The following is a 23,775-nucleotide window of genomic DNA, read 5'->3' as shown; positions in this document are numbered from 1 at the left end:
ATTATCGAAGTATTTTGGCGGATACGAGATAGTCGAGGGGCAATGAACATTTTTAAGATACGACAAAATTTCTATGATGACTAGCTTAGGTGTTGTTTTAATTAAATTGATCGATATTAGTCCGCGTGATTAAACGGTATTCGTATTTTTGAGATACTCAAAGGAAAATCGAACTAAATTAGAATCGACGTAACGAACTAAACGCAACGAATTAAACAATTATGCAAAATCATGGAAAATATGATTTCTCATGTTTTTCGAAAAAAGATCGTATATGGCTGTAACGTTTATACGTAGACCATGGAAATGATTCTTTCGATCGTCGAACAGAGAGATTCGTTAATTCCGAGAGAATTCGCAGAATAATTTTGTTCTGTATCGAGTCTAATTAAGCGTTCGATACATATATATCGCTGTACATTTGTGTTCGCCTAAATATAATAATAATATTCAGCTACGATGTTATTTGACGTTTCGAATTGATAATACGTCAGTAGGAACGCGATTATAAGCATTCGATATTCGGTATGTTAATCGAATGAGAAATAATGAAATCGTAATTAAAAAGCAATTAAGCGAGAAGTTATTGACGAAATTGTTAAATGAGATCAATTGATGGCGAGGTATCTTTTTACGATGAAATAATTCCATGGTTAACGATCGAATATATGCTATAATTATAGTCATACATATAATTATTACCAGTCTTATACTCCTCACTAAAATATAACAATTAAATTATAAATATGTTATCATAAATATGAACGTTTCATGATCATCGCGCGATACACGTAATCAAAATGTATGAAGCTAATTTCTTTAATGTCAGGATCTCGAAAGGCTGTGATTAATTAATTAAGCGCGGATTATTATTCTCGGTAATTTTTTATATTTAATCATCAGCATAAAAAAGTGGTCTTTTATATCAATGGATTCGCAAATTGTAAACTTTATTTGGTATATTTATTTATCGTATTTATTTATTTATTGCAAATAAATGTTCCATTAAAAACGTTCGTACAAACAGTATATTAGCTACAGCTAATAGAATGTATACTACCAATTAACGTCATTAACGATCGATACGAGGAATATTTTATATTGAAATTTCTTGTTCGTAGGACGAATATTTCTTTCATCGCAGGATGATGCATATTCTGTTGATAAGTTGGTGGATTTTCTCTTTTACAGACAAATCGATACTTGGATCATGTCTCGTTAGATCGAATGGCGTATTTCTTTTTTAAAAATCGTTCTCAACCTTTCGCTTGCTACCTTATTTTCACTGACGTCGTCTGCATATTGGATCGTTTAAGTGGAGTTTTTTAAGGGCAGTTTCTCAGATTTTCGTGCTTCGACGAATCCCTGAAACTTCTTGAATAATACTCTTCCAAGTTTCTATAATATCGTCCAACAGATTCTATTGCTACGCTTCACTTTAATCGTTTTGAGAAAAAAGCAAAGCTTGAAGAAAAAATACAGAGAAAATGAGAAACTACTGGTCGACTCGGTATATACAATAGATGGAGGATTAATTGGCAACAAGCGTAAATTGTTCGTAGGTTCCCAATTTTTCTTTCCAATTTTATTCAAATTGGAATAAATCCTCCGTTTCAATTTTAATTCAGTTTTCCTTTTAAACGAGAACGTACTATATCGAGGATTACAAATAACAGAAAACAGCAGAAGAATAAAGAAGAATAAAGGATATATATATATATACGTAATTTGGAAACTTTTTCCTGAACTGTCAACGTGGTCGATGTACTTTTTCACTCGCCTTTTCGAAGCAAGTTCGTAAATTATGGACGCTACGGAAAGTAGAACGTTTCCCTCTGCGTTCACATGGCAGAGGCACATCCAGAAACGGCAGCCCTCTCTCCCATTAGACTTAATATCAATTTAGAGCACAATACAGGGAGTATTTCGATGCCGTGTAATTTGCTTGAACGTTCGTTAAGTATATCTGGACAATTATAACCGTATCCAATAATGACGAGGTCGCACGAGTCGGTCAAATGGTTGCAACACGCGCCCTTAAGGATCTTATTAGCTAACAAGACACGCTAAATTCTGGATTTTCAAGAAGTACCAACAACGATGAAAAAACGAGAAACAAGAAGAATATTAGACACGTACGTTCGTACAAATCTGCAACGAAAATCGCACGATGAAAATTCTCGAAATTTTCCAATTACACGTCAGTTCGAATAACTCGAATTCATTTTTCAGCAACTGTGACATCACGACGAATTAACGTATGATATACAATATGTATGTATCTGTATCACGTTTTTACGCTTATTTCGAGCGATAAATCGAAAGCAATTCCTTCTTTCTGTTTTTAATTATTTAGCGTCGCATCAACCGCTTACGGTTTATTATCAGCGACGTAAAGCTCGATTCACACTAGCGGCCAGAGCTCTACGTCACGATCAATCAAAACCTGTGATTTTATCGAGGCATTCGCACTAAACGACGAGAAACGATCGAATGCTAATTTCGATTTCATTTTGCAAGATTCGTCGCAATATCTTTGATGACCGAAATCATCTACTTCGCTGTAGTTTCGTCTAAATTCGATTAAATGTTAGCGCTTCGTATTTCTTTTCATTAGATAGATTTTCATTTGACTTAACCGAATCGCTTACGGCAAATCCTTCTCGTTGGATTACGTGTAAGGAATTTTGGCGTTGACGGGTGTCTGATTGGTGTGATCGTACCGTAATCGCTGGTGTGAACGGACCTTAAGAAGCAAGTTCACAGTTTGTTATACGGTTTGGCGAGCTTTAGGTAATTTAGGTGTCTTCGGATTGTTTGTCTCGTCCTTTCAGTTCGGCTTTACGTCCACTTATCGTCTTAAAATGTCACTTATATTCTTTGTTACGTGTTCGTTTATATATATTTTTTATAATTGACGAATCGTGTTAATCGAGTTGCGAAATTGCGTAAATTAATCGTGGTGGAATTCGTCGCGCGAAACGGTACGTTTTTAACGCTGTTTGTATTCTTTTCATCGACTTCTCTTCTCCGAGAGAAACGCGAATAATGGTGAAAAAATTCTAATAGGAATCATAAAACTGTCTTAACGTATCATCGAGGGGAAGGGAGGACGGTTCGTATTAATTTGTAAGTTTGAAGGGAGGAGGAAATTTGGTTGCAAAGAACTCATAAATCCATAGAAATGCGCATGAAAAGGATTTTCGGAGCGATTAATTATTCGTAACGAGTGTAGGGCAAAATTACTGCATAACCAAAGTTAGGTATTGTACAGTGGTGACAGATGCTGTGAGATTGTCTGAGACTCGTATTTACAGAAACTTTCATATGACGAAAGTTTCCTGTTGGCAGATTGGAGCTTCGATATTTCACTTTGAAATGTTTTCAAAATTATTCAGTAAGAATGTATCAGAAATGAAAATTGTACGAGTTCGTAATGCGTTTAATGAAAAAAGTATTTCAAAAGTCCTTGTAGAGTTACGCGTACGTAATATTCGTATCGTGATGCTATGCACGTTAATTTGGTTCGATTCAAAAATTCTGTTTTAATTCTTCTAAAAATGTCTATGACGAAGAAAAGTGTAGTAAAATCTCGTGAAGAATAGTTAAAATAAAAATGAAATATTACATAGAAATGTCTATGATTATTAGCGAAAATAATAACTCCTGTCGATTTCTTCACCAGTCGTCTTCATCTAATCGAATTTTTGATGTTAAAGAAATGTATATTAAAGGTAGAAATTTTTCTTACTTCGATCCATGATTTCTTTAAATACACTCGTACGAATTACACTTGTTACGCGTTAAAAGTGGTGATTCCATATTAATCAATTGTTACTTATGTACATACATAAAATATAAGAAGTCTACTAGAAGAATATTACCAGTCTACTTACTAAAGAAACTAGTTTCTAGCGATTGATATCATGAACACACCTATCGTTACTCGTAACATATACAAAATCTTCAAAAAATATTTCTATTCGAAAAAGTTTCTTCTCCATTCTTTACAAATCTACTTACGAAATAAAATATCCCTGATAATTGATATCATGAACACATATATCTTTACTTATAATACGTATAAAATGTGCAAAAAAATATTCTAATTCAAGAAAGTTCCTTTTCCCTACAAATCTACTTACGAAATAAAATATCCCTGATAATTGATATCATGAACACATATATCTTTACTTATAATACGTATAAAATGTGCAAAAAAATATTCTAATTCAAGAAAGTTCCTTCTCCATTCCTTACAAATCCACTTACGAAATAAAATATCCCTGACAACTGATATCGTGAACACACCTATCGTTAGTCGTAACACACACAAAATCGCCAAAGAATCTTCGTCTTCTACTCCATTCCCTAAAAAAACCTGCTAACGAAAAAGAAAAACAAAAGAAAAATTACTATGAAACGACGCGGTGAGCACATCGTATAGTCGACTTCGTCGTTGACATGACGCCTGCACCGTCAAATTCTATCTACCATACGAGTCGCGTTAACGTATACAATATATAGTATACAGAAGGACCCTTGATAGCGATCGTTCAAATCCAGCAGGCGAGGGAGTTGTCCCGGAAGCGAAGGTGGATTTCGTTTCCTAAAAGGCGGTGGAGATCCGCAGCTTCTGACGTCGCTGTAGTCTTGACGAGTCGACGACGGAAGGAAGAAAAGGTGGGAGCAGGGTGAGAGGGGGATGAGTAGGATAAGACGGAAAAAGAGGGAGTTCCTGGCCGGCCGACTATTCCGTACACGGCACACTGTCCCGCAGGACACGTGAATCGACGCTTTCACGAAATGTGTAACGCGCCGCTCTAACCAACTCGAGAGGATCTCCCTTTCGGTTTCCCTGGCCGACGAGGCGCACGGCCGCGCGAATTTTCCACCACAGTTTTAACGACGATTCCTTTCGTGCGCGCGGGTAACGCCGCGTCTTCTTTCCGGCCGCAACTTCCAGAACGAGTGACGCAAGTGAAGTGACACACAGTCGATAGATCGCACGGTCGAGAACCGTCCCGCAGAAAGAATCTCCCCCAAACGGTCGCTATTTACCGCTTCTTACACCCGTGTTTCCTCTTCTGGGCTTGCGACCTTTCGATTCTACCGTCGAAACCAGTTCACGTAAGTGAGGCGAATGCTTTTTACCAAAACTTTGTATCTTCGCGCGGACGCTTCTTTTTGTCGCTACGTTCGAATCGAAGGGAGAAGCGAACGGATCGGTTAAGAGATCGCGCTGTTACGCTGTCGGAATGTTTAAGGATTTGCGACTGTACTTGGCGAAGTTTCGTGACAATGACTCGATTGCTTTTTATCAAAATGTTTCTTCGTCCAGGATTTTCTTCCAACTTCCTAAGAGATCGTGTAATAGCTATTTCATACGTTTGCTTTTGCGATCTTCGCGAATTATACACATAGCGAAATTCGATACGAGTGACGCGTATATAAAATTATTTTCAATAATCGTTGCTTCTCGCTTCTTACCGATATGTTTCATATCGTACGCTCTTCTCCTTCTCTATTTTACATTAGAATTATTTTGAAAAAGGAAACGATATCGTGAGATCGGACGATAGTCGTTCGATACACCGTCGGTTCTTTAGATTTTCCAATTACTCGGCCAAATTTCCTGTGAGTGGTGCCGATTGCTTTTTATCGAAACACGGTATTTTCCTATCGAAACCTCTCGAAAAAGGAGCCAGGAAAGAAGAAAAAGAAGTTGAAAAGTCGAGTAATAGTTATCTGATACATCGTCGATTCTTTAGATCTTGCAATTACGTGGTCAAATTTAATTCGAGCGACGAGATCGCTTGTTTTCAAACGTCTATCTGTGCACGTATCTTTCAATTATTTTTCCAGCCTGTTTCGTAAAAGCAAGAGAAGAGTAGCGCATTATCGGCAGATCAAACGATTGCTATTTGATACACTGTCGGTTCTTAAGATTTTGTCGTTACGTTGCTACATGAAATAACGATGATCTCGACGTATAACTGCGCATTGTAGTCGACTCTACGATCAGTAACATTTCTCATAAACACACATTCCGCTATTTTTTAATAATGTTTGGAGAAAACACGATATTTCCCAACCGATACACTTAGCAGTGTTCATAGTTCTAACTGGAGAATCGCATGGGACATGTGTAACGTGCGTTACGAATATTAAAGGTTTCTAATTCATATTCATTATGTCATGTCTAATTCTACTTAAATACGCGGCTACGTGTGTATCGTTATATTATATAATCGATACATGGACATTTGACTGTCTAAGTATATTTATTCGAACAACTTGTGCAAGAATACCATGCATTTACGAATATTCAGGTTTCACAAATTTCAACGTAACGCCTCCCAACAAGATTTCATCGATTAATCGTCCGCTTTGATACAACAATATCGAGATTACCAAACAGGTATTTTGTTCTTAAATATTCGTGTAAAAGTTAAACCGCGTGGAACAGAGCTCCTTAATGAGGTGTATCAAAGAAATTGATCTTTAAATAACTATCACTCTGAAGATATTATAATTTTGCCCAGTTCAGTCATTAGAATACTGTCTTTTTTGTAATTTTCAAATTTAAAGTATTGATAATTGACGTTCGTAAAAATTTCGTCTCGAACGAAACTCGATGTGATTTGATCAAAATTGTAATAACAATTGGAACTATTTGATATGAAATAATTGAAAAAAATTATTCGTCGAATATCCTCCAACTATAATTATCGCACTAAATAACGTTGAAAGCAACAGAACGCCAAAAGTGGAATTATTCGAAACACAAAACGCGTCGATTCAACGACTGTCTAGTTCGAATGTTCGCCTCTCGGTTCTAGAAAATTTCTAACGAGAACAGAAGCTTCTTAACGCAACGATAGTTCAGTTTTTTGATAGACGAAACACGAGAACGGATTACTATTTCGATATCGTTTACTCGAGGTTAAAAGATGAAAATCGTCGTAGCATGTTCATGACGTGTGCTTGAAACAAAAACAAGTATTCAAGACATGCATGCATTTATTACGCGAAATGCAAAAACGTAAATACAACGAGAACGAAATGTCGCGGCGGTGTATCATTGAGCATGCAAGAAAATGAGCGTCGCGGAATCGTAGACCGGTCGTTAAAATATTTCTGACTAACAAAGGAATAAAATCCGCGAATCTTTAAAAGAAAAGGTCCTTACAATTACCTAAAGTAGTGGTGCAGTCTCTTTCTCTTGAAGCAGATGTCTCCCGCGAACGTTAAACTTGTGCATTAAATATGCGCATATTAAACACGTGCAAAGTTCTCTATCGCTGAAATTTCAAGATAATTCGCAAAGTTTTCGCCAAATACCAGAGTACGAACTACCTGGCAATTTTTTGCGAAATTTCTCGAAATCCTAGAATTTTTCAACGATACTATGCACGCGTTAAAAAATACCCACGCAAAATAACGGGAACCGAGTAAAATCCAATAAATCAGGTAGCAGCGAGCTTTCAAGAAAATGTGTGGTATTTGAATCCGAGTGATGTAAATTATAATAAATTACACTGTATAATAAATTATCTTACACGGGGAAATTTCTTCTTTATTCGAAATTCCAAAGAGTCGCGAAACCAATGAAATTGTTTTTTTTTTAAACGTATTAAAGTCCTAGAATTTGTTCGTAACGCTATACGTTGGAACGACGTAGAGAAGAAAATCTGCAGAAAATTGCCAATGTGTATTTCCATCGAATGGTACACGCATAAACGATCCTACGCGTGAAAATTTCTTTTCCATCGAAAGCCGTAAGAAGCTTCGGATAAAAGTTGAACCGATCGTAGTCGGCGTTCACAACAGAAATTGCTCGTTAAAGTAAAATCATTAATAGGGAGGGTGTTTATTTCAGGATATTTTTCTAGTGACTCCGCGGTCCTCCGCTAGTCCATCATATAAATAGAAGTTGCAGATGCGGCTGCCAGATATGTGTGCTTCCATTGATCGTTCGAAATTTATCGTGAGAAAAAGAAAGAAAGAAAGAGAGAGAGAGAGAGAATATCGATGGTATTACGAAATTCGAGCGATATAGTTTTGCATCGTGAACGGTATAATTTCATTGGCAAATAATCGAAACGCGAGTGAAATTTTGTTCTTTGGTAATAAAACTAGTTTTGAACATTTCGCATTGGTAACGTTGTTTTTCAATTTCGTCCACTTTTCTAATAATCTGTAGGATAATGTACGATAATTGACAATTTCTTTGAATTCCACGGTGCTGTGATTTGCTCGTTAAGATCGACTGAACCTGAACGATCGTAAGTAATTTTTCGAACAGACGGTTTTTGGGGAAACACGTTCTTTCCTTTTTTTACGTAACGTTGACGAAAGATCGGAGTAGAAGAAATTTGAGAGCAGAAGAGAAATGGTCCCTTAGAGTTAATAGGAATGAAAGTAGGCGTTGGAAAAGCTCGATAGCTGTTGTTATTTATAAAAGCACATTCAACGAGGGATTGATGAAATTTTGAAGAATTTAATTTAATCGAATTATTTTCCATGAAAATCTTCTAAATCGGGAACAATTAGCAGATATTCTTTAACGAAGTATTTAGTTAGAAGCGGCATTTTAAAATTCGAAATATTTCTAAGCATCTTTTCTTCTATTTTGAAAAGTCAGTTATTAAAGTCATAAATAGCTATGTTGCTGTGAATTTCGAAATGAAAATGAACATTTTTCTAATTATCGGTGGCATTAACGACCCTTGCTGATTTTTTAATAGGTCAACGTGACCCAATTGATCCTTTGGTTCATCTCCAATGTTAACAGAATAAATATTAAGCGTGAATATTTCTCAGCTGGTTTCGTGGAAACACGTAATTGCATGGGACGAGTTAAATTAGTAGATAATGTAATAACTGTATATTTTTGGAAATTGTGTAATATCGTCTCTACGATCTAGAACCGCGACGTTTGATCATACGTCGTTATTTATGCTAACATTGAAATCGTTTCGTTTTCTGTACGCGCAGAATGTAAAACTCGCCTGTTCATTTAATTATTGCAAAGCAAAATCTCTACAAATTCCATCGTAATTATTTCGCGAGAAATAACTCGCAGCACAAAGGTTTAACGAAATGCTAAAAATTTAACTGCGATTGAAAGTTAAAGTGATCGACCGATGAAGTTTAAACGTAATTAAAATTGAAATAACACGCGAAAGTAAAATTCCGAAGCAAATTCGATTATTTTCTAAATTTACCGAAACGATAAAACTTTTAACACTACGTGTTGTCGTTAAAAATGTCACACGCTGTAAATCGTAGCTCAACGAAATAACACGTGGAATGCGATAAAAAAAAAAAAAAGAAAAAAGAAATAATTTACACGAAATAGGATTACCATATAAACAGTGACCAATAACAAAATAAAAAAGTAAATATTAAAAATACGATGATCGATAAAGTAATTACTCAAAGTCAAACTTCTCCTTTTTTATTTATTTATCGCAACTTGAAAATTCGTCCGATCGACGTTCGGTAAATTCTGCCACGCTAGGAAAAGTAAAAGCGATCGCTGAAAAATCGTGCAGCTACGCTCGGCCACAAAGGAAGGTGGACTCTCGTTTTTCATCCGCGGGCGAACCTATCCGCGTATATCCATCGGTAAAGGTGCATACGTGAGCGAAATTGTGAACGGTCTAATAATAACCAGGCTCTTACTTATATGGACGCTTGATTTTAATTCAAGCTAAACCGTCGGCCAGACCTCGTCCTTTGGTGCGCGGGGTCAGTGATCATCATAATCGAAAAACGCGACGAGCATCCGAAAGCGGTCAAAATCGTCCCGCGTATCGCTCGGGAAATATCGTTCCAACGCGAATTCCTTGATCTTCAGTTATTTTCGTCGGTTATGGTAAAAGGACTTGGTCCAGCGACAGCAACGGGCCAGAATAAATCGCGACAAGTGAGAAGATTTCTAAAGTTTATTTTGTGCAATAAATATAAAATCCAGCTTTTTCTATTATCCGACCTGGTATCAATGCCAAGAAGCGATGTAATAAACAGTTTACTTAACATAGTTGAGTTAAGTGAATCGGATTGCGTCGGATATTTGCATACAGCTGGCTCGCGAAAGTATTCCCAACTCGCTCTTCCAAACTTTTTATATTTCTTCCTAATTTATCATCGCTTCGGTCCTTTCTTTCCGGATTAGAAATTTTTTACATTTGGATTGCATAGTTTTTTTTTTAAATTTTTTAACCGTATTATTGGTCTCGTGTCAACGTACGAAACGATATAAAAATTTTCGTGTTATCGAATTGACCGGTCAATTGAGAGTAATAATTTTAAAAGTTAAAAATAAATTACTTAATTACTTAAAAATAAATTTAGACATACTATATTACTATGACGAATATAAAATAGTATTACCATTCGTATCTTTGACGGCTCATCGACTTAAGCATCCAATGATTAACACGATTTCGACAAGTTCTAAATGTACGATCTTTTCAATGAAATATAGACAGTTCGTAATATTTTGTAAGCTCTGTAAGTATCGTCTGTAATTATTGGAATCTTGAAGGAATCGCACGTAACATTTATATTTATTGTAACTTTTATGACACTTTTTTTACCTTACTACACTACTTTATGACATTTATATTTATATTTATATTTACTGTGTTTTATTTGCCAGCAGTTGATACAAGCGAGATAAAGAATAATCGATGGAACGAAATTTTCTAATTAAACGTAACGCGCAGTAAGATTACACAACACAATTATCTAACATATAGCGGACAAGACTGTTTGCAACGTATCTATTTTTATGACAAGGATTGGAAATCGTCTAAAAATCATTAAACGTAATTAGGCTAGAAGATCGCTTGAAATTAATTGAAATATGCGATCCTTTAGAAACTTTTTTATATACAAGGTTGGTAACTGGTGGTACAAGCGGAAAGGGGGTGATTCTACGCGAAAAAAGAAGTCGAAAATATAAAATAAAAAATTTTTTTTTTAATTTTTCCATTGAGAACGTTATAACGTACCGCACGCGTACCGAGCGAAAATTCAAAGTCGATTTTCTCGAAAACAAAGACTCGAACGAAAAATTTGTATTCTATATTTTCGACTTCCTTTTTCTCGTAGAATCACCCTCTTTCCGCTTGTACCGCCAGTTATCAACCACCCTGTACAAAACATTTTCATTCAAATATAAAGTTCACTGTAACGGAACACAACCATCTCGATCATAGTCGTAATAATTGAAACGAATGTGAAATTTTATATCAACGTTACAAGATATCTATTGGACGTACGTATTATACCTTGCAAAGACGACCAAAGTATTTGAACAGTCGGTCATTCGCTATATTAATAAGCCACGATATCTGAATGATTGTCATCTTTATCATTAATTGTACGTTTGCGACTATTGCCACGTACCAATTTCTGACCAGGTGTAAAAAAATTGGCAATAAATTTGTCGTAATTTCTATGGTCTACTATTATTTTTTAAAAATTTGTTTCAAAGTTTACAATTATAAATCACGATGTTATAATGACGATGGCAGTGGCTCGTTACACTGGCAACGAAATTTCCGAATGTTTCGCGTAGTGCGCACAACGTGTTGATAAAAATTTATCGTGCTAAGTGTTCGAACACTTTTGCGAGCGGCTGTATCTATTTTCGAAAGGGGATAATTAAATGTAAGTTAAGTTAAGTTTCTAAGAGCATCGCTTTTATCGAGATATCGCAAGCGATCTACTTATGCACATAGTCATCGACAGTTATCTGACAAGTCAGAAATGAAACCATAGAACAGATATCGCTATGATAATAATTCAGTTGCACAAAAGATATTTGGGTAATTTCACGAATCGAAATGTGGAGGATAATTTACACTATCTTCTTGGAAGAAGCAAATTCTGGAAACAAATCTCTCGGTTTTTCACACGTCGAATATTAATCGTATTAAATGTACGTAATAAAATTGAAAATTGGAAATTAATTTGAAACGTGTAGGGTATTATGATGTACTGCATATGCAGATATATTGCATATATAACAATATCATTAGTTAAATATAAATCAGAATACGTATTATTACATTCCGCACTTCAGAGATCTCGTTTGTTGTTAAATTATTTTGTTGTCGTTGCGTTAAGTCGCAAGAAGCTTATGGTTTTAGGAAATTTAAGAAATTTTCTAAACTTAATGTCATGTATGTATCATGCATTTGACATATCATTGATAACTCTATGATCAAATGGTTTTCTATCGTTACAACTAAAATACACATTAATTCGTCACAATTAAAATACACAATAAAGCACAGAATAAAAATTTAAGAAGTAATTTAAGAAATACGAAATTTACGCTGATATCGAGGTATTTTCTTTCTCAATAATAAAGTATTTTCTAACATTTCCTCTAGTTTTCATTTTACGGTGCATCACCGAGGCACGAGATTGATTATTATCGGATTCAATTGTAACGTTACAACTGTACGCGACACAAAGTTAACTTCTTACAACTTTTACGATTTTGTTGCCCCCATGTGATCTTTCCTTTTACAAATATATCGTTCTTTGTTTCAACGTGTCTTCGTTCTCGGATTTCTGCTTCTTTCTGTACACGGTGCATCGACTATTTTAAGAAGATTAAGTTGAAACATTTGAAATGTAAAGCATTTCGGAAATAAATCAAATGCACTCTGCTCATATCTGACAAGCATTTCATTTTAATTCCATGCTGAATCATTATACAGATGTAAAGTGGTGAAATATTACGAGCTTTGTGTCATAAATCTTGCATGGCCCATTCGCAGAAGACTCTTCGTCTTCGGATGAAAAATATTTTACGGGCAGCCACTTCAAACTTTATATTGTATCCTATCTATATTATGTTACATCTGTAGCGATCAACATAACAATTGATCGATATTTTACGTTAACAGTTTGACTAATCATCGTATCGGCTTTCACGATCATAATCGATCTTTTCGTTTTTAAGAAAACAGCGTGATGCGGATCGGCGCTTACCTCGGATAATCGAAAATTCGGATAAAATGTTGTGCTTCTATTATTTTGTTCTACTATTATAAAATGGACCATACATGATTCAGTGAAATAATATAAAACATAGAATGTTGTGCTTCTATTATTTTGTTCTAGTACTACAAAATGGACTATACATGATTCAGTGAAATACTATAAAACATAAAATGTTGTACTTCTATTACTTTGTTCTATTATTACAAAATGGACCTACATGATTCAATGAAATACTATAAAACATAAAATGTTGTACTTCTATTACTTTGTTCTATTATTACAAAATGGACCTACATGATTCAATGAAATACTATAAAACATAAAATGTTGTACTTCTATTACTTTGTTCTATTATTACAAAATGGACCTACATGATTCAATGAAATACTATAAAACATAAAATGTTGTACTTCTATTACTTTGTTCTATTATTACAAAATGGACCTACATGATTCAATGAAATACTATAAAACATAAAATGTTGTACTTCTATTACTTTGTTCTATTATTACAAAATGGACCTACATGATTCAATGAAATACTATAAAACATAAAATGTTGTACTTCTATTACTTTGTTCTATTATTACAAAATGGACCTACATGATTCAATGAAATACTATAAAACATAAAATGTTGTACTTCTATTACTTTGTTCTATTATTACAAAATGGACCTACATGATTCAATGAAATACTATAAAACATAAAATGTTGTACTTCTATTACTTTGTTCTATTATTACAAAATGGACCTACATGATTCAGTGAAATACTATAAAACATAAAATGTTGTACTTCTATTACTTCGTTTTACTATTATAAAATGGACTATACATGATTCAGTGAAATAATATAAAACAAAAAATGTTGTGTTTCTATTATAAAACATAGAATGTTGTGCTTCTATTATTTTGTTCTAGTACTACAAAATGGACTATACATGATTCAGTGAAATACTATAAAACATAAAATGTTGTACTTCTATTACTTTGTTCTATTATTACAAAATGGACCTACATGATTCAATGAAATAATATAAAACATAAAATGTTGTGCTTCTATTATGTTGTTCTATTATTATAAAATGGACCATACATGATGTAGTGAAATAATATGAAACATAGAATGTTGTGCTTCTATTATTTTGTTCTAGTACTACAAAATGGACTATACATGATTCAGTGAAATACTATAAAACATAAAATGTTGTACTTCTATTACTTTGTTCTATTACTACACAAAGGATCCTACACAATTCAATAAGATAATATAAAACAAAAAATGTTGTGTTTCTATTGTTTTGTTCTACTACTACAGAATGGACCACACAAGATTCAGTGAAATAACTTAAAATATAAAATATTGTGCTTCTATTACTTCGTTCTACTATTATAAAATGGACCACACATGATTCAATAAAATAATATAAAACACAGAATGTTGTGCATTCATTATTTCCATATAAAACGAAAAGAACTTTTGTGGCAATCTAATATTGTACTATTTATCGTGCCACTAATAACAAGTTTCCAACTTGTACTTCGTTACATCGAATAGTAAGCATCGTTCGTAACAGAAATTGGCGAATTACAAGATAAATCGTATAACTTGACTGGAAATCCAATTTTATCCCATCATTTGATGTTAACGGAAAGATCGATGCGTAGAAAATGAAATAAGAACCTCAAGCTATCAAACTCTTCGTTTTTTTTACATTCTCTATACTTTTTCTTCTTCTTCTGTTTATAGTAGGAAACGAGTGAAAATTAGCGAAGATGTACGGCCTAATTCTGGAAAACATGTCCGAGTACATACGACAGGTGTACGGGGAAGATAGATGGGAGGAGATCCGACGACAAGCATCCGTAGATCAACCTAGTTTCAGCGTTCATCAGGTCTACCCTGAGAACCTTATACCGAGATTAGCGAAGAAGGCTATTCACGTATGTGTTTGTTAATTTCGTTGCGCAAGTGCATGATTAATGATCGATTGTAAAAGGAACACATGACTTACAGTAGTCGGAGACAAAAATAAGTGGACATTTAGTGGAAGTAGGTATCGATGAAGTTTAATCAGACTAATACTAATGCTATGTACTTAATACTTGTGCTAGGTACTTAAGTTATTTCGATATATGTATATCGTTATAGTCAGTGTTGGTCAAGGTCCTATTTACCAATTGAATAATAAATAACATAACGAAACAATATTTTAATCTCGAATAAGATTTCTTATTTAAACAAAAGTCGTTTGAACGACGCCAGAGATAATTTATTGTTTTATCTTATTTTTCATTTGGATTTAAATTGGAAACAAACGATAATACGTAAATAAATGTTCTTTCTTGTACAATGAAAAGAAGATGAAATCAACATGGCTATTTTTCGATGGTCAAGTTCACATTTGCTTTTCAAAACTACTCGTTTTTCGAACAAGTTGTCCGCAAGACTCGGCATTTTATCTCGGCATATTCGGCATAGTCAATGAATATCATTAAGACTAAAAGTTTTCATTTAAGAGACACACATCGGTGAGACACGCGTTGTTTAAAAGAACAAACTTGAAGAAAAGAACACGTGCAAATAAAAGGTTTCGTCGAAAGAAAAATGCTTCCCTTGAAGCCATTCGACTTTTATCCGATACATTTTCCGATATAATTAACCAGTTAGCTGTTTCGACTTCTTTGAAAACTCTGCACCTAAAATATGTCGCAAAAGGTAAGCGATGACGAGTATACTCGTCAAACACAGAGTACGCGTGGCTGTTATAACGCAGAATTAAGAATTAAGAATTGTAATAAAACGACTGTTTTTTAATTTTATTACTGAATTACAGGGCTCGCTACAACACGAAACATCGCCGTTTCTTCGTGACGAGTATACTCGTCGAAAACAGCTAATCGGTTATAATAATATCGAGAACATTTCAGTTTAAACTCTTAGGTGACTCACTCTGCACATTGGCAGCCTGAAAGAGTACACAGACCACTTTCTTTCTACGTTTCCTCGCTAATGTTACGTTTACGTGACTATCACGTGCTATTTCACTGTCTGGTTTTTTAATGGGTTAATTAGAAAAGCTTTACTCTACCTTATCACTTACGTACCTTTATACTGTATACCCTGTGTATTGATATCGTTTAATTCAATCGAATACATTTCTAACTTGTACTGCAGGTACTTGGCGTAACGGAAAAAGAATTTTTCGATCAGATGGGTGTACACTTCGTAGGATTCGTTGGCCAGTACGGTTATGATCGTGTGCTTTCAGTACTTGGGCGTCACGTAAGAGATTTCCTTAATGGATTGGACAATTTACACGAATATCTGAAATTCTCCTACCCTAGGATGAGAGCGCCTTCGTTTATTTGCGAGAACGAGACGCGGCAAGGTAAAAAACTTCCAAATGAATCGCATGTACCGCGAAATTACGCGATTCGTCGTTTCACACGATCATCTCAGAAAGTAAAACGATCAATCGCATCTCTTATAATAAGCTTTGCGATGTCATTGGTCCAGCTAGAACGAAGAACGTTTAATTCCATAAAGATGAACCACTCGTTTCCGCAAGTTTACAAAAAATAGCGCTTTTAACGTCAAGAAGTAATTTTTGCCCAATTTTCAATTTTCCGAGTCGATCGGTGTGACCCTTGCGAGTGTGTAGATTTTACATTTTTACCGGCGAAAGAACAAAGCAGCATCGAGCACGCGTCTATTAGCCAAAAAGTACTTCTTTCATCATCAACTGTCATCCTCGTTACTGCCAGTCTCACTGGTCTATAATTACGAAGCGTTAAAATAGAAAAAACAGACTATTCGTAATATCATCGGCTAAGAATAGAATTCGTGGTCTACATTTACTTTCATTACGTGCATTGCAGGCCTGACCCTCCATTACAGGAGCAAACGACGCGGATTCGTTTATTACACGATGGGTCAGATAAGAGAGGTGGCCCGACACTTTTATCACAAGGAATTACAGATCGAGCTGGTGCGCGAGGAGATTCTATTCGACACCGTGCACGTCACTTTTCAGCTCACCTTTGATAACAGAGCTTTTACCCAAGCCTCGTTGACTATGACACGCGAGGAGAAGCATTTGCCAATAGGAGCCTCCGTCTTGTTTGAAATATTTCCTTTTTGTATCGTTTTCGGGTATGTTGCGGCAAGTTTATTTACATCTTCGTTCATACAATATCAAGAAAACCGAATAACAAACCGTGAAGTTCTGAGGAATCTTGTTACAAACTCTTAGGCTCGCTGTCCACGAACGTCAGCGGAACGTCGTGTCCATCAGAGTCGCTTCGTAGACGCGCAAGACATTTGGTCTGCTGGACGATCCATCTACGACTAGCAGGATACATTTTGTCGCGTTATTAAAATGTCACGCTTTCGTCCTCGATCGCTACCTTCTTAGTTCTTATAGTTGCAACGTGTTACCGGCGATGTCATAGCCGAATTTATGTTCTTTCACTTTGCAGGAACACGGCGGATCGACGCTGCCTTCGTCCTCGTTTCTTGCGCCGATCATGCGAGCACGAGGGCATCGTTCGTTCGTCGTGTTCTGCCAAACTGAAACCACGTAAATTCGGCTTAATTCGATGACAGATGCACGTCCGACAGATGTCTTCAGCCGATCAATAACATCGTCGATACTTCGAGGTTCTCGACGAAAGTCCAATTCGTCAATAAATAATGAGGATATTGTACGGACGATACAGGTTGATCCTGTAGCGGAACTCGACAGCAAACTTTCCAACGGATTGCTACACAAAGACCCTATCCTCGGCCAGACGACGGCAGAGCTGTGGTTTGCGCAACTGGTTACGAACGTTCAAGACCAGGTTTGAATCCCGGCGCTCACAGTCCGGGCTTTTACGCGATTCCTAACTGAGAAGAAGGCAAACCCGGATGAAGACAAAATCTCGTACACCAGCAGCAGTGCCTATCACGATCTATTCACCTCGATCCTTTTACTTGAGAACCTCGAAACGTTGGCAAAATTCACAGTCTAAGATCATACGAATGCGCGACCCTTCGTGGACAGCGGCCTTTAGATTACTTTGCTTGGGACATTGGAACATAAAGAATCTACATATTCCACGGTTGATCAGCTAGTTTGCAACTGGATGGTACAGCATCGGTGACGTGTCTAGACGAAGCTAGTTGCAACGCTGACGACACGTCAAGCAATTTGTTCTTCTCGAAAACTGTCGGATTATTTCATTTGGAACATTGGAATATAAAGAATGCACATATTCCGTTGCAAGTAGCTGATACAGCATCGGTGCGTGTCTAGAGGTCACCGATGAAGCTAGTTGCAATGCTGGCAATGCAGAAACGTCTCGGTCAGAAAATCTCAAGACTGTCATCGTTTATAAATAATACAATAAAACATTTTCCTTATCCTGGTGAAGTTTCTATCGTTACCAATGATATTTATTTATCTTTTTATCGATCGATCTGCGTGTACAGCGCGTAATTAAGCTTTCGTTTTTAGATCAGACATGATCGTAAGGAGTATCGGAAATTCGTTGATGGTAATATTACCCGATCTAGTTGGCAAAAAGATTACACACTTCTTCGACCTTGTCAGGCCACTCATTGCATTCAAATTTCACTCGGTACGTATATTTTTAAAAAATGTTCTATTTTTCTCACCTCTCTGCTCATTCTGTACTGTGCTTTTCCTTATTCCTTGATCTCTTCCAGCTTTTCTTTATTCTTAACTGGCAATACGAACTATCTCCCTTTGGTAATATCTTCTTACCATTATGTCGTTCTTTAATCTCTCTTTTCCTCAGTTTACTTCATTGGATCTTGCCAAAATCTTGCCTTTCCTTGTTACTCCTGTTCTATGTTATAATTTATATCTATAGCTTTTATTTCTGCGTATATTTAAACCACGAACCTTTGCACATTTCTCAGCAAAATGGACATTACGAGAAAGAAATATCTTAAATTGTTATATTTAATTTGTGTTATACTTAAATCTTCGTTCAGGTCTCGTTTCTTTAATTAGGTTCATACATCGAATTAGATCGTTAAAATAAGCTACGCATATTCACGGAAATAATCGTGACCCGTTCTTTGCAGATTTTAAACAGAACGAATAATATCTTCGAGCTAGTCACCGTGGAACCTATTCTCACAGAACGGCCACCAGATCGACAGAAAAATGAAATTTTATTGAGCGACGAACTCGACTCGGTAGATGACAGAACCTTGAGATTGAAAGGTAATTTCTTTGACATTTCCATTTAACGGTTTACACTCGTAAAGATCGATTATTCTCCCACTTGATACCGTTATTTCGTTTCGTTAAAGAATTTAACACTATACCATTTGTTTATATCGTGTATCGTATATCTCGATTTTTCGTACTATGTTTTAGGATTTTACAAATATTCCACTTACAACGAGGTGAAACATTCGTTGTTACGTCGAAGCTCGTTCCTTTTTGCTTAAATTAGATCGTGTATCGGTGTCCCTCGACATTATCACTTCGAACGATGGAAATATTATTTATGATAACGTATATCTATGTATATGAAATAGGTACGTGAACGGTTCTAGCGAAAGACAAGCATTTTCTTTGTAAGACTCACGGCTAAGGCGGGAAACACACGAAGCAGCGATCGATGTTCTGTCAGAAATTGTTCGATCGATTACTTTGGGCAGTCGTATATTTTCTAATTAATTTTTAATTAACCGAGCCTAATAAACTCGGTGATCGTAGCTCTTGTTATCGGGCTGTAGTTAACATACCACGTTATTGAATAATATATTGCTGCAATTTATACAAATTTACTTGCTATCGCCACGTTGTTACGTGCTTTTGTAAATATATTAATTATTCCGTTGAATTAATTAGACTACCGACGCAAAGGGCTCTGCTAACTTTGACAACAATTTTAACTTAAAAAGTTCTACTATCTGTAAAAACTTTGCCGATTTTAAATTGATTTTACGTCGCCGTCAATTTGCGAAACAAATATGGACCTAATCAGAGTCTTTGAAATTTCTTCTCGATGTATCATCCTCGTATGACGTAATTGCAGTATAATTTGCCCATATTTTCTTTTATTTAAATTCTTGATTAAATTGACGCGTCGCCTGAAATTATATACACGCAGAGTGTCTCGCAAGTTTATAAATCATTTTTATGCAACACGAAGAAGATAGCGGTGATTTTCTATGTTAACTGTTGTGTCGACTGAGTTCGAACGACACGTATTTTGCAACGTTTTTTCTTTAATTTAATAGGCGATAGTGACAAAAAAAAAAATTTTTTTTTTAGTTCTCTTACTCTATTTTCTATATTTTACGTATAGTCTGTTCCAAAGATAACGACTCTGTCTGCTTTATAATTTAGATTGTTAGTTCCGAGAAAGAACATTCGCACAATCGTAGACTGGGGAGTTTATTAAAATATTCACGTTACACATAGCCTTGTTCGTCGGCGTTAAGACACGCGAAATAATGAGAAGAACCATTAGCAAATTATCGATACTAGAATTATTATCTCGTTTGAAACAGCGAGGCCGTAAAACACCCATATGCTCAAGAAAAGAGAAAATCATCGTCGACTATGGCGATCGCTCTAATTCCGAAAAATGTTACCCAGAAATGTTTCTATAAATAAATCTTGCACACGCTTTTGGAACAGACTACGTACGTATCAAAAGTGCAATACATAGACATTGCTATTTAATGGAAGCTTCTAGTTTGCAATTTAAATATCATCGATTTAGAGAAAAAAGAACACATATTATCGAGTGACACGTATAGCTTAAAATATTTTCCGAATTCGAACGTGTAAACGTTTCGAGCGATTTAATTCGAAACGAATACAGTGAACCGCGTGTTTCGCGTTCGTAAAATACGAGACAACGTAAGAACGCGATAGACACAAAGCAATTTCATCGTTTCAACATTGATTGTTTGAACCTTTGTAACAAATATCCACGACGTTCATTAGGTCAGATGATATACATGGATAACTGGAAGATGATGATGTATCTTGGTACGCCCGTTATGCCAGATTTGAATTCCCTGATCGCAACGGGTCTCTACATTAATGATCTATCGATGCATGACTTTAGCAGGTATCAGTGCATTTCTTTATTACTTCTGCCTTCCTAAGTTGCCTTAATGTACATGTTGTTTCGTTTAAATTCGGAGAAAATTTTATCAAGGTATCGTTACGTATCATTTTTTTTTTCTTTTGTTATAATCTGCGTACGAGCAATCTATCATACAATAAATTGACATGGATATTATCGATATTATTTAACTTACGTCGTTAAATTTGTATGGTAGATGTATAAAGCGACTTTGTATTATCTATTTTCATCTTTATTTATCTATTTTTCTTCTTTCTAAATTAAATTTTTATTTACCTATTACCGTTTATTACTTATGCTTGTAACGGGCGAAAGCCTAACGCAATAAGAATAACAATAAAAGGGAAAAAGAAAAAGTAAGAGGATTAACTAGTGATTAATAAGTAAAATAATTCAACGTTGTTAAAAGGACGTAGATTATTATTTTTCCAAGGTTGAGAAATATATTAGAACAATGAACATATTATACAAATTGGAAACAAAAAATAATCTAGCAAACAAGTATTATAGTTTATTCCAGTACTATAGAGTACTTCAATTTTTTCAAATTCCACAAAAATTACAGCATCCAGAGAGGAATATTAAACAAACTTTCGGAATTCTTTCTCATAATTACGATACAAATAGCGAGAATCGATCAAAAAGAAATCACAGATAAATGTTGGTCCTTAATGGGTTAACTGTAAAACTTTAGAAAGTTTCTACTTTTCTTTTTATTCATTAAGCCACAGAATGTTAATATTTCAGACGTTGTTCTTAAGAAAAGGAGCGATAAACTTTTCACAATTCCTAACAAACGCCGCTTTACCAATTAACGTCGACTGAGAAACGAATTTCGTACGCGATATCCATAGAGATTTATCAGCACGATACATTGTTATACGCAATTCTAATCATAGCTACTTTCACATTTAAAATTTTCACAGTGGCGAGACGTCGCGATATTGGTTTCTTGGCAGCACTTGCACTTTGCACTTTGCACTTTGCACTTGCACATGTACATGCACTTTGCACTTTGCACTTTGCACTTTGCACTTTGCACTTGCACATGCACCTGCACTTGCACATGCACTTGCACTTGCACTTGCACTTGCACATGCATATGCACTTGCGCATGCACATGCACATGCACTTGCACTTTCCTTTATCTTTTGCGCAAACGTTTCGTGCACATTGCAGTCTACTTCTTGAGAGCAGACTTGAAACTGCAGCGTGTACGGAACGTTAGCGCAAGGAACAAACGGAAAATGCCGGTGCAAAGTGCAAATACAAAGTGGAAGTGCGAGTGCAAATACAAAATGCAAGTGCGAGTGCAAATGTGAAGCGTAAGTGCAAATACAAAGTGCGTGTGCGTGTGTTACAGTTCCTCGGTTGCTGCGAAAAACCAGTATCACGATGATTATGATGAAACAGATTGTATAGATAGAAAGCACGTGACCCTTTTGTTATAGAGATCTGATGCTTGCTGGCACTCAACAATCGGTGGAACTGAAGTTAGCTTTAGACCAGGAGCAATTGAAAAGCAAAAAGCTAGAGGAGTCTATGAGAAAGTTGGACGAGGAGATGAAACGCACGGACGAATTGCTGTATCAGATGATACCGAAACAGGTGGCAGATCGTTTGAGAAACGGCGAGAGTCCGATAGACACGTGCGAGGTAAGAGCAATGCTTTAAAACGAATCTTCGTTGTCTGTTATACGCGAATAAATCGTCTATCATCCATCGAATACCGATACTACGAAAGTATTTTTCTTTGTCATAAAGCAACCAGTTTCTCGTCATCGTCGATGTTACAAATTTTAGAATTCGAACGTCTTTATAGATTTCGCGAATCACATTCTTCATCGCGAACTTTATAACTCGATGCAAGATGATTCGATGTACAAACGTACACGACAGTTTCGAATCTTTGAACATTTTAGCTTATTATTTTAGAAATTGTTTCTCGTCTAAAGTTATCGGTAATTATTTGCCAAATTATTTCATTGAAACAGAAACTTTGCAATAACGCGTACAGGTAAAAGTTGATCGGAACACCGACCTTGACAACGTATTTCAAAGTGGTTGAAATCGATCAGATCGTTCCTTTTGTAAATAATTACGAAATTATCGATTGCTACGTTTACCGAAATTACGTACCGTATCCTCTCGTTACGGCTACCATTTACGCTATCGTACGTGAAACCGATGGATGTCGAAGAAGAGTAATCATCTCTGACCGTGATTGATTAACACGTTTCACTATCATGACTATTTCAGATGTTCGACAGCGTTTCAATTTTATTCTCGGACGTAGTGACATTTACAGAGATCTGCAGCAGAATCACACCGATGGAGGTGGTGTCCATGTTGAACGCGATGTACTCCCTTTTCGACACGTTAACAGAACGGAACCGGGTGTATAAGGTATTCTTAGGTAGTAAGAGTTAGACATTTATTCGTCCTCAAAATCATTCTCTTGCTTTATTCGACAAAGCGACGCACAATCATTAAAAGAAACCGCGCGTCTTTTTCAAAATTCTTTCTTAATCTTGCTGCGTTCTCCGTCATCCTCAATGCGAGTCTACTCTTCTAACGTTAAAACGTTCAAAAAAAAAAAAAAAAAAAAAAAAAATAC

The 23,775-nt window shown here is 35.7% G+C and overlaps 1 protein-coding gene across 6 annotated transcripts in view; it reads left to right on the top strand.

Moving 5' to 3' along the window:
* The window catches only part of LOC100740330 (soluble guanylate cyclase 88E), a 39,915-nt gene that overhangs the window by 5,959 nt on the left and 10,181 nt on the right, over nt 1-23,775 (top strand). For 4 of the 6 annotated variants that reach the window (XM_033318802.1, XM_033318801.1, XM_012381035.3 and 1 more), the window contains 8 exons: nt 14,782-14,975; nt 16,210-16,423; nt 16,914-17,187; nt 18,533-18,656; nt 19,129-19,270; nt 21,014-21,140; nt 22,610-22,814; nt 23,418-23,564. In XM_033318802.1, the coding sequence (XP_033174693.1) occupies nt 14,808-14,975; nt 16,210-16,423; nt 16,914-17,187; nt 18,533-18,656; nt 19,129-19,270; nt 21,014-21,140; nt 22,610-22,814; nt 23,418-23,564 (1,401 nt within the window). In that variant the 5' untranslated portion in view covers nt 14,782-14,807. The remainder of the gene's footprint in view (nt 1-14,781; nt 14,976-16,209; nt 16,424-16,913; nt 17,188-18,532; nt 18,657-19,128; nt 19,271-21,013; nt 21,141-22,609; nt 22,815-23,417; nt 23,565-23,775) is intronic. The other 2 variants (XM_024364953.2, XM_033318803.1) reach the window with 1 other exon arrangement.

Source organism: Bombus impatiens, unplaced genomic scaffold, assembly GCF_000188095.3.
Source record: "Bombus impatiens unplaced genomic scaffold, BIMP_2.2 scf_0114, whole genome shotgun sequence".
NCBI classification, from domain to species: domain Eukaryota; kingdom Metazoa; phylum Arthropoda; class Insecta; order Hymenoptera; family Apidae; genus Bombus; species Bombus impatiens.
This window is presented reverse-complemented; position numbering and strand designations above follow the sequence as displayed.